At 37.6% G+C, this 13,356-nt stretch overlaps 1 protein-coding gene across 4 annotated transcripts in view; it reads left to right on the top strand.

Moving 5' to 3' along the window:
* vti1a (vesicle transport through interaction with t-SNAREs 1A) overlaps window positions 1–13,356 on the top strand; it is a 166,642-nt gene that overhangs the window by 43,696 nt on the left and 109,590 nt on the right. For all 4 annotated transcript variants that reach the window (XM_022668948.2, XM_022668949.2, XM_022668946.2 and 1 more), the window contains one exon: window positions 2,755–2,839. In XM_022668948.2, the coding sequence (XP_022524669.1) occupies window positions 2,755–2,839 (85 nt within the window). The remainder of the gene's footprint in view (window positions 1–2,754; window positions 2,840–13,356) is intronic.

Raw genomic sequence — 13,356 nt, 5'->3', positions numbered from 1 at the left:
CCCGGCTGCCTCGTGCTCCCAGGCACACACAGGCACATCCATGGTCTAGGTGTATTAGCTTAAGCGTTGCATGTCAATACGTCCCCTCCATCTCTGCTGATCCAGAGGGGCTCATTAGGCAGAGCTGGCTCCCTTTTCCCCATGTGCTCACACACACACACACACACCACCCCCATCTTTCTCCTGCTTTCTCTTTTCCTCCTCTGTCTCTCTCTCTGTCTCTCTCTCTGTCTGTCTCTCTCTCTCTCACTCTCATTCTCCCCTACTGTCTACCCCTATCTCTCTCTTTTTATCTCTCTCTCCCTCCCTCCCTCTCTCTCACCCTCTTTCTCTTGCTCTCTTTCTCTCACTACCACTGACACCCCCCTCCCTTAAACTATTAAAAAAAAAAACTATTTCTGCCATTTTAAATGACATCTGTCAACTGAAGGGAGGAGAAGAAGAAGGAAGAAAAAAAAAAGTTCACAGCGAGTTTTTTTTTCCCTTCCTCTCTCACTCTCCCTCTCTGATTGTCAAACTTTGAAAAGTGGAATGTCGTCTATTTTTCATTTCATTTCCTCCGAATGATTAGCTGCTACATATTTTGACAGCTCAACCAGAACCAGAGCCACGCTTTAGCCTTTCTTCTTTCACTGGCTGTAAACAGGACTAAACGTTAACCCAGGAAGAGAAGGTCAACACGTATTTTCAGGGTGAAATAAGGGTTTGTTGGTGTGATATACTATATGCTATATGGGGGAAAAAAAGTATGATTAAGGGTATTAAAAAGAGTTGATTCTGCTTTTTTTTGGAGTAACTGTCTCTACCCTAGAAAAGAAAATCTTTCTTCTTCTAGATTTTAGAGCATTGCTGTGTAGGGGGAGCATTGGGCCATAAAACATAAATATATACATAAAACATAATCTGCCGATTATTGTTATTATTGTTATTATTATTATTATTATTATTATTATTATTATTATGTAATCACTGACTTCTGGTACATTGTGTTGAAATTTGGTGAAAAACCCTCTAATATTTGAGCACAAGAATATTTATGTTATGTTTTTCATATTTAACTGGACAAGCTTTTTCCAGTTTTATGTATACACTATATGAACAAAATTGTTGGGATTCTTTTATAATGTATAAAAGTATATACAATTAATGCAAGGACTATACATGGATGTAATGTGTGGCCAAGGCCGTTTGGTAGCTTGGTTGGTTGATAGCAATTCGAGATGTTATTGCAAATGCGCATTACACCCCTCCCCTCCCTACCTTGCACAGTAAGTCTGTTTTCATCAGATTTTTTAGTTTGGGGGTCATTAAATAATAATTCACTCCAACACCTCTTTAGGTATCAACACGTTTCAGCAGGACTTAGGTTGCATATGAGGGGTGTAAAATATTTATGCCTATTTGAATCATATAAATGTTGTCCTCCAAGTACATCATTAATGCTGCGTCTCTTGACCATGGGTTTTAATGTCACATTTATGACCATGGGCTTGAAGATCTATACCCTTGCCCAGGGTGCATAGGGCTTTGAAATAAGATCAAGTCGGGCTGCTTTCCTTCAAAAGTTTAAGTGTCTTGTCTTTTTGCATTATTTACTGTGTTTTTATCTTTCATTTGGATCCCATGAATTACTCAACATGTTTGGTGTGGAGCGAGCGGGAGCTGGGCTTTGTAAAATGGGGTTAAGCATCCTAATCTAACACAGACTATGTGACCTTAATGCCAAGGCCCACTTCTAGCGCTTCGCTTTGTTTGTTTACTGTTTAGCGTGCGGTCCAAACTCCTCAAAGTCAGTAGTGAGATCTCTGTGAGTATTGCGCTGGACGCACACTGAATGCGGTGTGATGCTTCTCGACGTGGCTTTAACAAAGGCTGCGGTGAGAGCTCAGATGCGTGTGATTTGTTTATATTGAAGACGTCCATGAAAAGCAAGCTGATACCATTTCAAGAAGATTAAATTATTTAATACATTAAATTAAATCTAATAAATTCAGTTTCTTCTAAGTAAGTCAGTCATAACATTGTACAAAGCTGAGCCAGACTACTCCAAGTGAAATGTTTCTTTTAAATACTGGATTACTTGCATCACAGATCATATATATAATATTTATTTTTGTGTGTTTGTTTTTGTTTTATTGTGATATAATAACTGTACTGTGTTGCAATTAAGGCTCTTTCTGAGAGTGCTTGGATTGGTGCCTCAAGTGGCAGAATTAGGAGAAATATGTTTGCGCCTAATAAGGTTTACCAAGGCGGCCCAAACGTGTGCCACATACAGATATTAGCTAATCGGAAAGCGCAAGTGCTAATTTATTACAGCTCAATTAGCCTTTCCTCCCATGCTAAACTTTGCCCCAGTGCTCAATGTGAGGTAATGAGATCCTGTAACGACGAACACCTACAGAACAAAGCTGCGAGTGGAGGGGAACCTCAATTAAAAAAAAAGAGAGAGAGAGGGTGAAAGAAAGTAAGGTGTTTGCTCAGAAACTCATCCTTTTAGCGTTTAATTCAGCCACAGGTTCAGCTCAATTTGTAGCATTGAAAGCAAGCAGTAATGCAAATTTGACTCTCTTTTTTTTATTTTAATTTTGAACAATTGACTTGTGTTTGTGTGTGTGTGTGTGTGTTTGTGTGTTTTGTAGCATACCTATTTTTAACTGTCAATGTGGAGGAAAAAACAAAACAGAAAGCCATTCTCCTTCTTCTCTCATTGTGTTTCTCTCTCTCTCTCTTTTTTTGCCTGGTTTGTTTCAGAGAGCACATCTGTTGGACAACACAGAGATGCTGGAAAGGTCATCTCGGAGACTGGAGGCTGGCTACCAGATAGCTGTGGAAACTGGTAGGCATTGTGGGTATGGGGGGGGGTGGAGATGGTGGTGGTGGTGGTGAGTGGGTGTGTGTGTGGGGTGGGGTGGGGGGGTGAGCGACAGCAAATTGTCTCGCTCGCATGTGTGTTAGAGAAGGGTGGGGAGGAAAAAAAAGGCCTTGACGACTGGTGACATTTTCAGGAGCACATCAAAGGCAGGCGAGGGAGAGAGAGGTGTAGAGGAGGAAGAGCAGGAGCTGCACGTTAGGTGCACAGCACACAAAACACACAGCCTTATTTTCCATGCACCCATCCGTATCTGTGTGTGTGTGTGTGTGTGTGTGTGCACGCGCAAGACAGGGAGAGAGAGAAATAGAGAGAGATAGATAGAGGTTTTTTATGGCTTGAAAAGCTGAGGTGGGGGTGAGGGTGAGGGGAGGTATATACGGAAATAAACATCGTCAGTATTTCTTAACAATTTTGCGGATTCAGAAAGACAGAAAAAAAAACAACAAAAAAACAAAAGGAAGACCGGAATCTTTTAATAAACCCGTTTCTAAATAAAACACCCCCGAACACCATCTGAATCATATCCCTATCTTAGGGTGAGTTTTCATCTTTAAATATAAGAAAATGAGCTCATTTAGATCTGAAATAGATTAAATCTGTAGGCATAGTTTTTATTTATTTATTTATTTATTAGATTTTTTTTGTATTATTTTCCCCCCTCGTGCTGACTGTCACCGTGTTATTGAGGCAGAGTGTATTCCTTGGAGACGTATCAAAGCTCCTTCTTCAAGAAGCAACTGGCTTTCTTTGGCTTCCGCTGTAGTTTTGAAAAGTTTGTTAATTTACACTATAATGGCGGAGAGGCTCGTGTGCGACATCGACAGAGTTAATAATTCAAGTCGAGAAAGGGTTGCACAGACCACGGGCGTTTGATGTTTCATGAGCAGAAACTCACAAATTCATAAATACAATCTGCATCCCCTGCTTAAAAATTTAGTTTCATTTGTTTCAGATCATCCCCAGCTCATGGAGGATGACTTCTTCTTCTCCCTTTTTCTTCTTCTTCCTCTTCTACCTCTTTTTTCCCCCTGTTCTCTTTTTTTCCTCCTGCCTTGCATAATATTTCAGCGTTTTTTAGCTCACAATGCGAGGGCCCTTTGTTATTCTCCTCCTCAGCCTCCTATTCTTACTTCTGTGCGTCCGTTTGAGCCTCCGCCAGGCCGCCTGCTCCGTACCAAAGCGCTCGGCCCGCACGCTTCACTGCCACTATCAGACCCCCTGTGTGGGGCTCGTTTCCCTTTAAAGCCCTGCCTCTGTGTCCTCGCGACCTGTAGGGTCCTCCTGCGTCTGCTCCACTCGCGTACTCTGTGTTTGTGTGTGTGTGTGTGTGTGTGTGTGTGTGTGTGTCTGTGTGTGCTGAACAATGTGTGTTTGCCCAGCCCCGCTCTGTGCTAACCACCACAGCATAGCAAAGTGGAGCAGTGGAGGCCCAGCTTGTGAAGAGCCGCTAATCCCGGACCCTCACGCCCTGATGCTCAAACATCGACAAACTGAGACTCTCGCACCCACACACACATACACACACCTGCCATGCTCTGAAGCTCAGCCGCAGGTACCTCCACAAAACCAATGGACGAAGCATGTATGTTCTGCTTACCTAAAATCTGCTGTCCTTGAGACTTTAAGACGGTGTGGACAGGGCAGACTGTGTGTGCGGTCGGGTGTGTGGTGTTGGGGTCTTTGTGTGAGCAATAAAACTGACCTTCTGTCCCTGTTTAGGCTCGCAGTAGACATTCAGTCATATGGATGGATTGTTATGTGGTAACTTAGGCTTGACCGATACAAACATTTTAGTAACTTAGTTCTGAAAGTTTTATTATTATTTGTATTATTTTTAGTTAAATAGTATTTTATAGGTTGCCATATTTGTTATTTGTTAACTCCAATGTACAGCATACTCTCATACTTCAATTGATACTTCAATTAATATTAATACTTAAAGCGTAAACTAAAAGTAAGTGTAAATATGTATTTCAGCATGAATTAATAAATATTTTACCATTTTTATATGTTGTTCTATTTCTTGATTTCAGTCGATGCAATACAAATTTCAATATCAGACCCCGCATAATTCTTATATTGCATCTCACAACAAATTTCTATACGTAAAAAATGTCTGTGATAAATATCAGTGAAAGATGCTGCAAGTAATATAATTAGAAATATCGTAAATTTGTTTATCGTATCACAGAAAATATTGTATTACAATATACATATTGAAATTGAATTATTGTCTATCCCTAGATATAATGTTTGTGCCATATCACCTATTGTTAATTATATCTTAAATGTAAAGCAATACATTTAATATGTATTGTTTTTTTTTTTTTTACATAGAACTATGACTAAATTTTTTAAATAATTAATTTTTATTAGAATTATTGAGGAAATTCCCTGTGGCACTGATACATTAGCCGTTAACAGTTAACAGTGCTCTTAGTTGGTGTAAGTAAAAAATCTGCTAGGACCTACGGCTCCCTAAGTCTGGGCATTATGGCTAAAATATCATATTACAGTGTTAAAATTTCATAATACACAATATTTATTATGATATTTTACCACACAAACCAAATTCATCAGTAGCTGCAGATTCTTTAACTGTTATAAAAATACTGTTCCGTATGTTCAGCACAGTGATATATAATCAGAACCTGCTGCACTTCATCAAGTTAAACCGGACTAATGATACTGTTTTTTGTTATGTGTACATGGCGTATCACTGTAACAATTACATATATCAGTGTGTTTACATATTACATATGTCAGTGTAAATCAGTGTGCTGCTTTGTTATATGGATTTCTTTGCAGTTGTTTCCCAATGTATCTCATATCTTTGGTATTTTTCAACGTTTTTGCTGAACAAAGGCGGGAACAGAAAGCGTATGACCAATAAATGAGTTCAGACACATTTTGAGACCTCCTAAGAATTTAGACTGAAAGATGTTGATGTACACAAGTGGAAGGAATTTCAGGTATGTGTACTGGTGTGCTTATGCATTGAGTATTTTAGACCTTGAAACAGTCAGAGAAGTGATCTGATCTGATGCGCTGTGCTCTTTTTGAGACAGCTAAAGGAAGGCTGTGCCTGCCCTCAGCTGTTCAATATGATAGCGAATCAGTTCTTGAAGAATAGTCCAGTTTTCTACCAGAAATAATTTAAAACAGTAAAAAAAAAGTATTCCAGAGACTACTACTGTATATATACTGTAGACACAAGGCAGCCCAGCTCTTTACAAACAGTAGAGCTGGGCAATATAATGATATTTTATTGTATTGTGATTTTTTTTTAAGTGATGCATTTTGTCAAAAATCAAATGTACCACAATAATATTGTGTATAGTGATTGTTTTCTTTAAATAATTTAAAGATTTTGTTTTACCACATTACCCATCCCTACTATAAATATTATTATATAATTCTGCTAATGCACATCACAGTATAGCAACATTATATTATTTAGTATAATGATAAAACTAATTACAAGGCAGGCCAGCTTTTTATAATGGATTGTGTGGTGTAAAACTTTTTATCTTTATGTATTATTTGGAAGTGGACCAAAATATTATATCAGAGCTCATTATTATATGTAATGATTATTGTATAATTCAATATAATAAGTTTTATTCAAATGTTGCTCAGATATGTATTTATTGAACAATAGAATGTAGATAATTTATCATAAATACTACAAATATATTATCGTTTTACCCGCCTTTTCTTTTAGGTACAAGTATACTGTTTTCAGCTAATAAAGGAAGTGCTACTGCTGTGCCCTATAGACGTGAAAAAGAAAAAAGAAAGAAAAAAATCCTTTGAATTCATGTAAGCATGGCATTTGTCTATTAATAATGCAAATAATAATAATAAAGAGCCATCACTGTAAACACACAGCGTTTATCAGCTAGTGCCACATTTTCTATACATTTAAACAAACTGTACTTTATATCTCCACTGCGCTTGATGTTTGCAGAAGCAGGTTTAAGTAAGTGCCACTGAACAGTAGCAGTGAGTGGGTTCTGTGAGAGGCTGTTTATTGAGGGGGGAGAGATAAAGGGGGTGGGGGTAGTTTTGGTGTGTTGAGTCCAACTGTGGCGTGTCAGAAGCTCTCCAGGCCATTTGAGAAATATTGAGAGTGCACTCTGGACATGCAGAGCTATTTACCACACTGTTTGTCTCATAAATAAAGTATGGGATGTCATTAGGAGAGGGCACCCACTTTAAAGCAGTCTGAACCGGAGGCGAGGCGCTCTAAAGTGAGCCTGGAGCCACGGAGGAAGGAATGAAGTAGCCAATTTAAAGGCATTTAAATCAGACACGTCCCAGAGCCTATGAGCACCAAATGAACTCTAATCAAAGAAGTGCTTGGGCTGTTTGTGTGAGGAAAGGACTGAAAAGTGCAGTTCTGTCGTTGACCAGGGGGCAGGCAGTTGAGATATTTAGAAGTGGGCGATGTGGCCAAAATAGGATGATGATTCTTGCGTTTTTTGGGATGCACAGTATATAACTCTGAAGAGTTTCTTTGGTTTTACCAAATTTAAAACCTCTGGAATAAAATCAAGAGGAAGATTAATAATCACAAACCATCAAACCAAGCTGCTCTGCTTGAATTTTGGCACCAGGAGTGACAAAGTAGTTCAAAAGCAGTGTGTAAGACTGGTGGAGGAGAACATGCCAAGATGCAAAAAAACAAAACAAAAAAAAACCAAAACAAAACAGGGTTATTCCACCAAATATTGATTTCTGAGCTCTTTAAATATACACTTGTTCGCTTTGCATTATCTCTTTGCAATATTTCAGGATATTTGGTTTGGAAACAGGATGGAACAAGCAGTATGCAGTATTCGCACTTTTGAAATAGAATATGAAAACAGGGTAATATCCCATATTTATCAATATAATAAGTTTTTTTTGAAGGAACACAAAGAAAATGCAACAAATAATAAATGAATAATTAGTTAATAAAAAAACAGTGACATGATCACCTGACACTCATTAAGTTGCTATAGACACTACACAATAGATACAGTTGAGCATTGCTTTGCACTGCATATCTATATTGTTATCCAGTCAATTATTAATTAATTAATTAATTAATTAATACATTTAAAAACAAATGTTTTGGTACTTTTTGTCATGTTGACTGATGTTCTAAACCCTATTAACACCCAATCTAATCACATGGGCTTCCACAGCAACAACTCGACAACCACCTAAGACACCATTACAACCATCTAAGATATCACTTTGCCTACCTGTAAACTGCACGCTAGAGACAGGTTTTAGATGTTGTTTGCTCCAAAATCTGCTTTATGCTGCGTTAAATATACTCTCAACATTAAGCTATTTCAAATTGTTGTTTGAGTGCGGCCATGGAAGAATGTTTGGTTCGATGAATAGATGTTTTTGTAAACAAGATGTATGTGTAGAACTTGAAGAAAAGCTTAAAAAGGTTGATGTAAAGGCTCTTCACTAATGTAATGGTTCTTCATACTGACATCTCTATTACAAAAAGGATTCTATAGGGAAACAAAAACAGGCATCACACAAAGCATTTTCTATATATTTTTACACCCCTTTTATATTACACATAAATATACTGTAATGATCAACTGTAACATAATTAATATTCCCAGGTCATACTGACCCGCTTCAAACCACATTAATCATCCAAACGTACATAAATAAAAAGAGAATGTTTCTTTATCATGAGCATTATCTTTACCTTAATCAATATAATTTAAACACATATTTAGTTTAATCAAATTTCATTAATCAAATTCAAATATCCCTGTTAGATCATGGTAAGCTACTTTTTAAAAGTCATCAATTCACACAAATATTATATATATATTTTTTAATTGACCATAATATTATTACATTTTATACATTTAATATTTTTAGCTTTTGAAGTTTCTGTTTTCAGTACTTGGTCAAATTGTCTGTAACTGTTTGTGCATGTGTAATATAAACATATATCAATACACATAATGTAAATTAAATTAAAGTAGGCATTGTTCAGGTATATGTTCCATACAGTAATAAATATTAGCAGAAAAGGTTTTGTGCTCCAAAAATAATAATAAAAAAATGATCTTGTATTGTAATTTAACTCACAACTTAACAGCAGGGTGAGGATAGTGAGAGCGAGCTGTCTCAGTGGGCAGACACTAATAGCTGAAGTAAGCAGAAGGTGATGGAGGGATGGTTGAGGTTGCCGCTGGCCCGTGAGGAGGGCACTGCCTGTGTTTGAGAGTCTTGTGGCGGCTGCGGCGGCGGCAGCGGCAGCAGCAGTGTCAGCTCTGGATCGATGGGGCAAAATGAATCCAGCTCATTAGGGATTGATTTCAGCAGTGTTTAGATAAGCAGAGAGGGTCGGCCCCCGGCCCCTGGGGTCCTCGCCGGGGCCCAAAGTTCACGCAGAGCCAGGTAGAGAGCAGCTCCGCAGGCCATCAACTTTATTAGCACCCAGATAAGCTGATTAGGCCTTGTCAATCAAAGGTGCCAATGACTCAATCGAGAGTCCCTTTCTCTCTCTCTCTCTCTCCCTCTCTCTCTCTCTCTGGCTCTCTAACTCTCTCTCTCTTTTTTGTAATAAATCATTGAAGCGACCAACAAAGCGGCAGCCATGGCGGCTAAGCTAAGCAGCCCTGCAGTTGTCACCAAGGCAGACGTGAGGACCCTGTGATGATGTGACGACTATATTAAAGAGTACATCAATTTGTTTTAGAGCGGTTTGATTTTTTTCCGCTGGTATTAAAAGAGCGAGTGTGATGGTGGGGGGGGTTGGAAGGGGGGCGGCGTCATCAATGAGGGCTTCACGGAAAACCCGAGTGTGTCGGGTTACGAGTAAATAAAGAAATAAATGATGGAATGAAGAAATAAATAATTATATTTTGTAAACATAAAAAAAAAATGGCTGCTCCCTTTTGAAGCCAAGCATGGCTTTGAGACTTGCTGTGTCAGTCCATGGGTGCTGGAGTGCCCCAGTAACATACACGCACTTGTCCCTGTCTTACTACATCTCTCTCTCTCGCGCTCTCTCTCTCTCTCTCTCTCTCTCTCTTGTGCTCTCGGTTTTGCTCTCTCTTTCATTGACTTTCTTTAGAATGTGACCTAAGCTGTAAGCTTTAGTAGATTTGTTACATTCCACAACAAATTTATGGGCCTGTCCCAATAACTTTTTTTTTGTTTGTTTGGTTGATATATTGTTCCAGAAATACTTGTACTCATTGACATTATAGTTTATTAATTTTAGACCATGTTACTAATAATACAATTACTCCCTTTTAAGAAGCAATTAACTTATTCATAATTATTTAAATAATTATAAAAATAAACAAAAAAAAAAAATATATATATATTTTTATTTATTTTCTAAAATATCCTACATACATAAGAAGAAGGAAAAATATCACACCAGTTCATTCATGTTCATGGCCTCTACTTGCTAAGCAATATTTATTTTAGCAAAAATAATTTATTTAAAGAGTTTATATTCATATTGTTGCTGTCAACAATCTCCTTTTAGTTTTAGTTTACTACATAATTTAAAAACAAAAACTGTCCCTTGCATTGTCAAAATTACGTGATGAAAGGAGCAGTAGAAATTCTCTAAAATTACCTGAAATTGACTTCTATTGAAACTTCTATTCTTTCTTTTTTTTCAATTAGTTTTTTTGAGATACATGTATTTTCATTGCACAGGGACTATCGTATATATATTGTTGGCAAATTAATTATCGTCAAAAAACCTTTTGTTTTTATTAGACATTGATGTTATTTATTTTTTTGTTGTTTAATTTTTTTCACGAATTGCTGTCTTTTATGTTCCAATTACACACACAAATGCATTCAATTTTTTTAAATTATACAATAATGTACATAATATTTTTTATTATTGTAATAGAACGAAATTATTATTATTTTTTTGTTATAATAATAAAAATTAATAATAATAAAAGAAGAATGATAATGTTCTTGATTTATTTAGGTTTTGTCAGTGTTATGATATTCAAATTAATGTAGGTTAACATAATATATTTTGCACTTCATGTAGAACATAGGCTGTGTAAATAGGTTAGCGCTAGTGTTGAAAAATTAATTTTCTCATTTATTTTAAATGGAAAAAAAATGTTTTTAAGAATCTTTATTCTCCTTTTTTCTTTTTCTGAACATTTGTATATTTAATGCTTTCATTATTAGATTGAAGTGTCGTCCTCCATCTGTATTAGTGTCGTTATTTTCTACTGATTTATAGTATAGGCGCTTTTAATGTTTCGGCACAAAGCCATCTTTAATGAGCCCAATTTGGGGAAGGAGATTTCCTGGAGGTATAGCATAGAAAATAACTTGGGGGTTTGTAGTTTGATGAAATCTGAATGCTGTATTGTGTTTCAAAAAGAATATGACGTTATTTGATAATTGTTTGATTCATGGAGCCGAGCCACGAGAGTTTGAATATTTTAAAAGCCGAGTTTCAGTTAGAGAGGCGGAGAGGAAAATCCTGCTAGAATAAATTTTCTGGGGGAAATGTTTGTCTTATTCTCGTTAGGAAGTTAGTGAATGTGTTTAGGGCGTCCTGGCTTAAACTGACTTGGTCTGCTTTGGACTGGTTTTTGTTTTTGGACTTTTACTCTAAAATATATTCTGTAGTTTCTGCAGGCTTGTGTGTGTGTGTGTGTGTGTGTGTGTGTGTGTGTGTGTGTGTGTGTGTGATTATTGTGTGTATGTGTGTATGTGTGCATGTGTGCATGTTTGTATATATGCAGACAGGGAAGCTGTATACTGCTGCAACATGTAGAGAAGAAATAAAGATTTGTTCAAGGGTGTATGTTTGTGTGTGTGTGTCTATGCCGGTGTGTGTGTGTCTCTGCCGGTGTGTGTGTTTGTCTGCCGTTGTGTGTATGTGTCTCTGTGTGTGTGTGTGTATGTGAGTGATATAACGTTTTCTACTCTGTAAATCTACCCACGGGTGAGCTGTTTATCGCCAAACCCCCCGGCAGATGAAAGGCGAGGCAATAATGATTTTCTTCTCCCCTAATCGGGCCTTGTCAGCGAGGCGTCTTATCGTGGAGAGGAAAATGACACCGATCCTATCGACGGGCCCAGAGTCCGAGTCCGTGGCGTTCCCCCCCAATCATGCCGGACCCGGCCTTGCCGTATCTAGCGCCGCCACAAACGGCAGGCGACGCTTTTTTCATCTGGACTTCAAAAACGAGGCTCGTCATTAAAATTGCACCCGCGTTCGGCTGCGGGGATCAGCCGCTCTGGAGCGAAAATGGGATGTGGGAGAGGAGGCTCGCTAAATGTGCTAATTCTGTCCTCACATGTTTACGGCTTAATTTTAATCGGTTTGAGCGAGGAAGGGGAGGAGGACGAAGGGGAGGGGAGTGAAAGGAAAAAGCAGCGCATTGCAATAAATCGCCATTATCTTTGACACCGAAGGACTCAGCTGTTCCAAGGATTTGGGGGTCCATTGGCAACAGTGTTATATTGAGAGACACACACACACATATACACAGAGACACACAAAAAGCACTGTTTACGCTTGAACTGTGGTAGCTAAGGTGCAGTCTGTGGTTTTAGCCCAGCCAGACAAAAGGCCAAACTTTCACAATGGCGAGCCAGCACACAGCCTCTTAATGCAACAGCAGAACCAACACTCTCGAGTAGCCTTGGATATGTGTGTGTGTGTGTGTGTGTGTGTGTGTGTGTGTGTGTGTCCGTGTCTAACTGTGTCACTTCTTTCCTTCAGATTGGAGAAGGGTTTGAATCGGACTAGAACTGGAACTACTGTGTTTGTGTGTTTTTTTTAAGTACAGGATTTTTATCAGTGAATTGTTTAGTAGAAGAAGAAGAAGAATTAAAGCTCTTGTGGGAACAGCCTCCCTGATTAGGTACAACGCATAAGAAGTATTACCGTCTCACTAATTGGGCTAACACTAGGAAAAGAGGAAAGATGCACAGAAGGAGGAGTGCAGAAACAGCAGCAGATAAAAGATTTTTATACCACTTTTATCATGGCACGAGGGGAGGGGAATGTTGGCAAGTGAAATTGATCAAGTGTACGCTTTTACATTCTGTGTATTATGTGTAAGTGTTATTGTGAAGGTTTGTAGCGTATTGGAAATTGATTTTGTGCAATTTTCTGTAGGGATTTGTCTGTTATTTTATATTAATTATAATCAAACCGACTTCACTTAAGAAGAATGAATCTAAATTCACATTTACATTCATTTACATAGTTAAACTGTTAAATAATTTTTATATATAATTTAATAAATCATTATCTTTAGTTTATATGCAGTACAAGTAAGCGCATGTAATTTTGTACTTGTAATGTTATTTGTACTGAAGTCTTCGTTTAGAGGAAATAAATATCTGCTTATATAATTTTACAAGATAATATATTATTATGTAGGTATTAGATTTAAAAATATATGTATTTAAATATAAGTAAATAATTAACAAAGGAAAAAGAA

This window comes from Astyanax mexicanus, chromosome 15 (assembly GCF_023375975.1).
Source record: "Astyanax mexicanus isolate ESR-SI-001 chromosome 15, AstMex3_surface, whole genome shotgun sequence".
NCBI lineage: Eukaryota > Metazoa > Chordata > Actinopteri > Characiformes > Acestrorhamphidae > Astyanax > Astyanax mexicanus.
The sequence above is the reverse complement of the archived record's forward strand: the minus strand, read 5'-3'. Positions and strand labels throughout refer to the sequence as shown.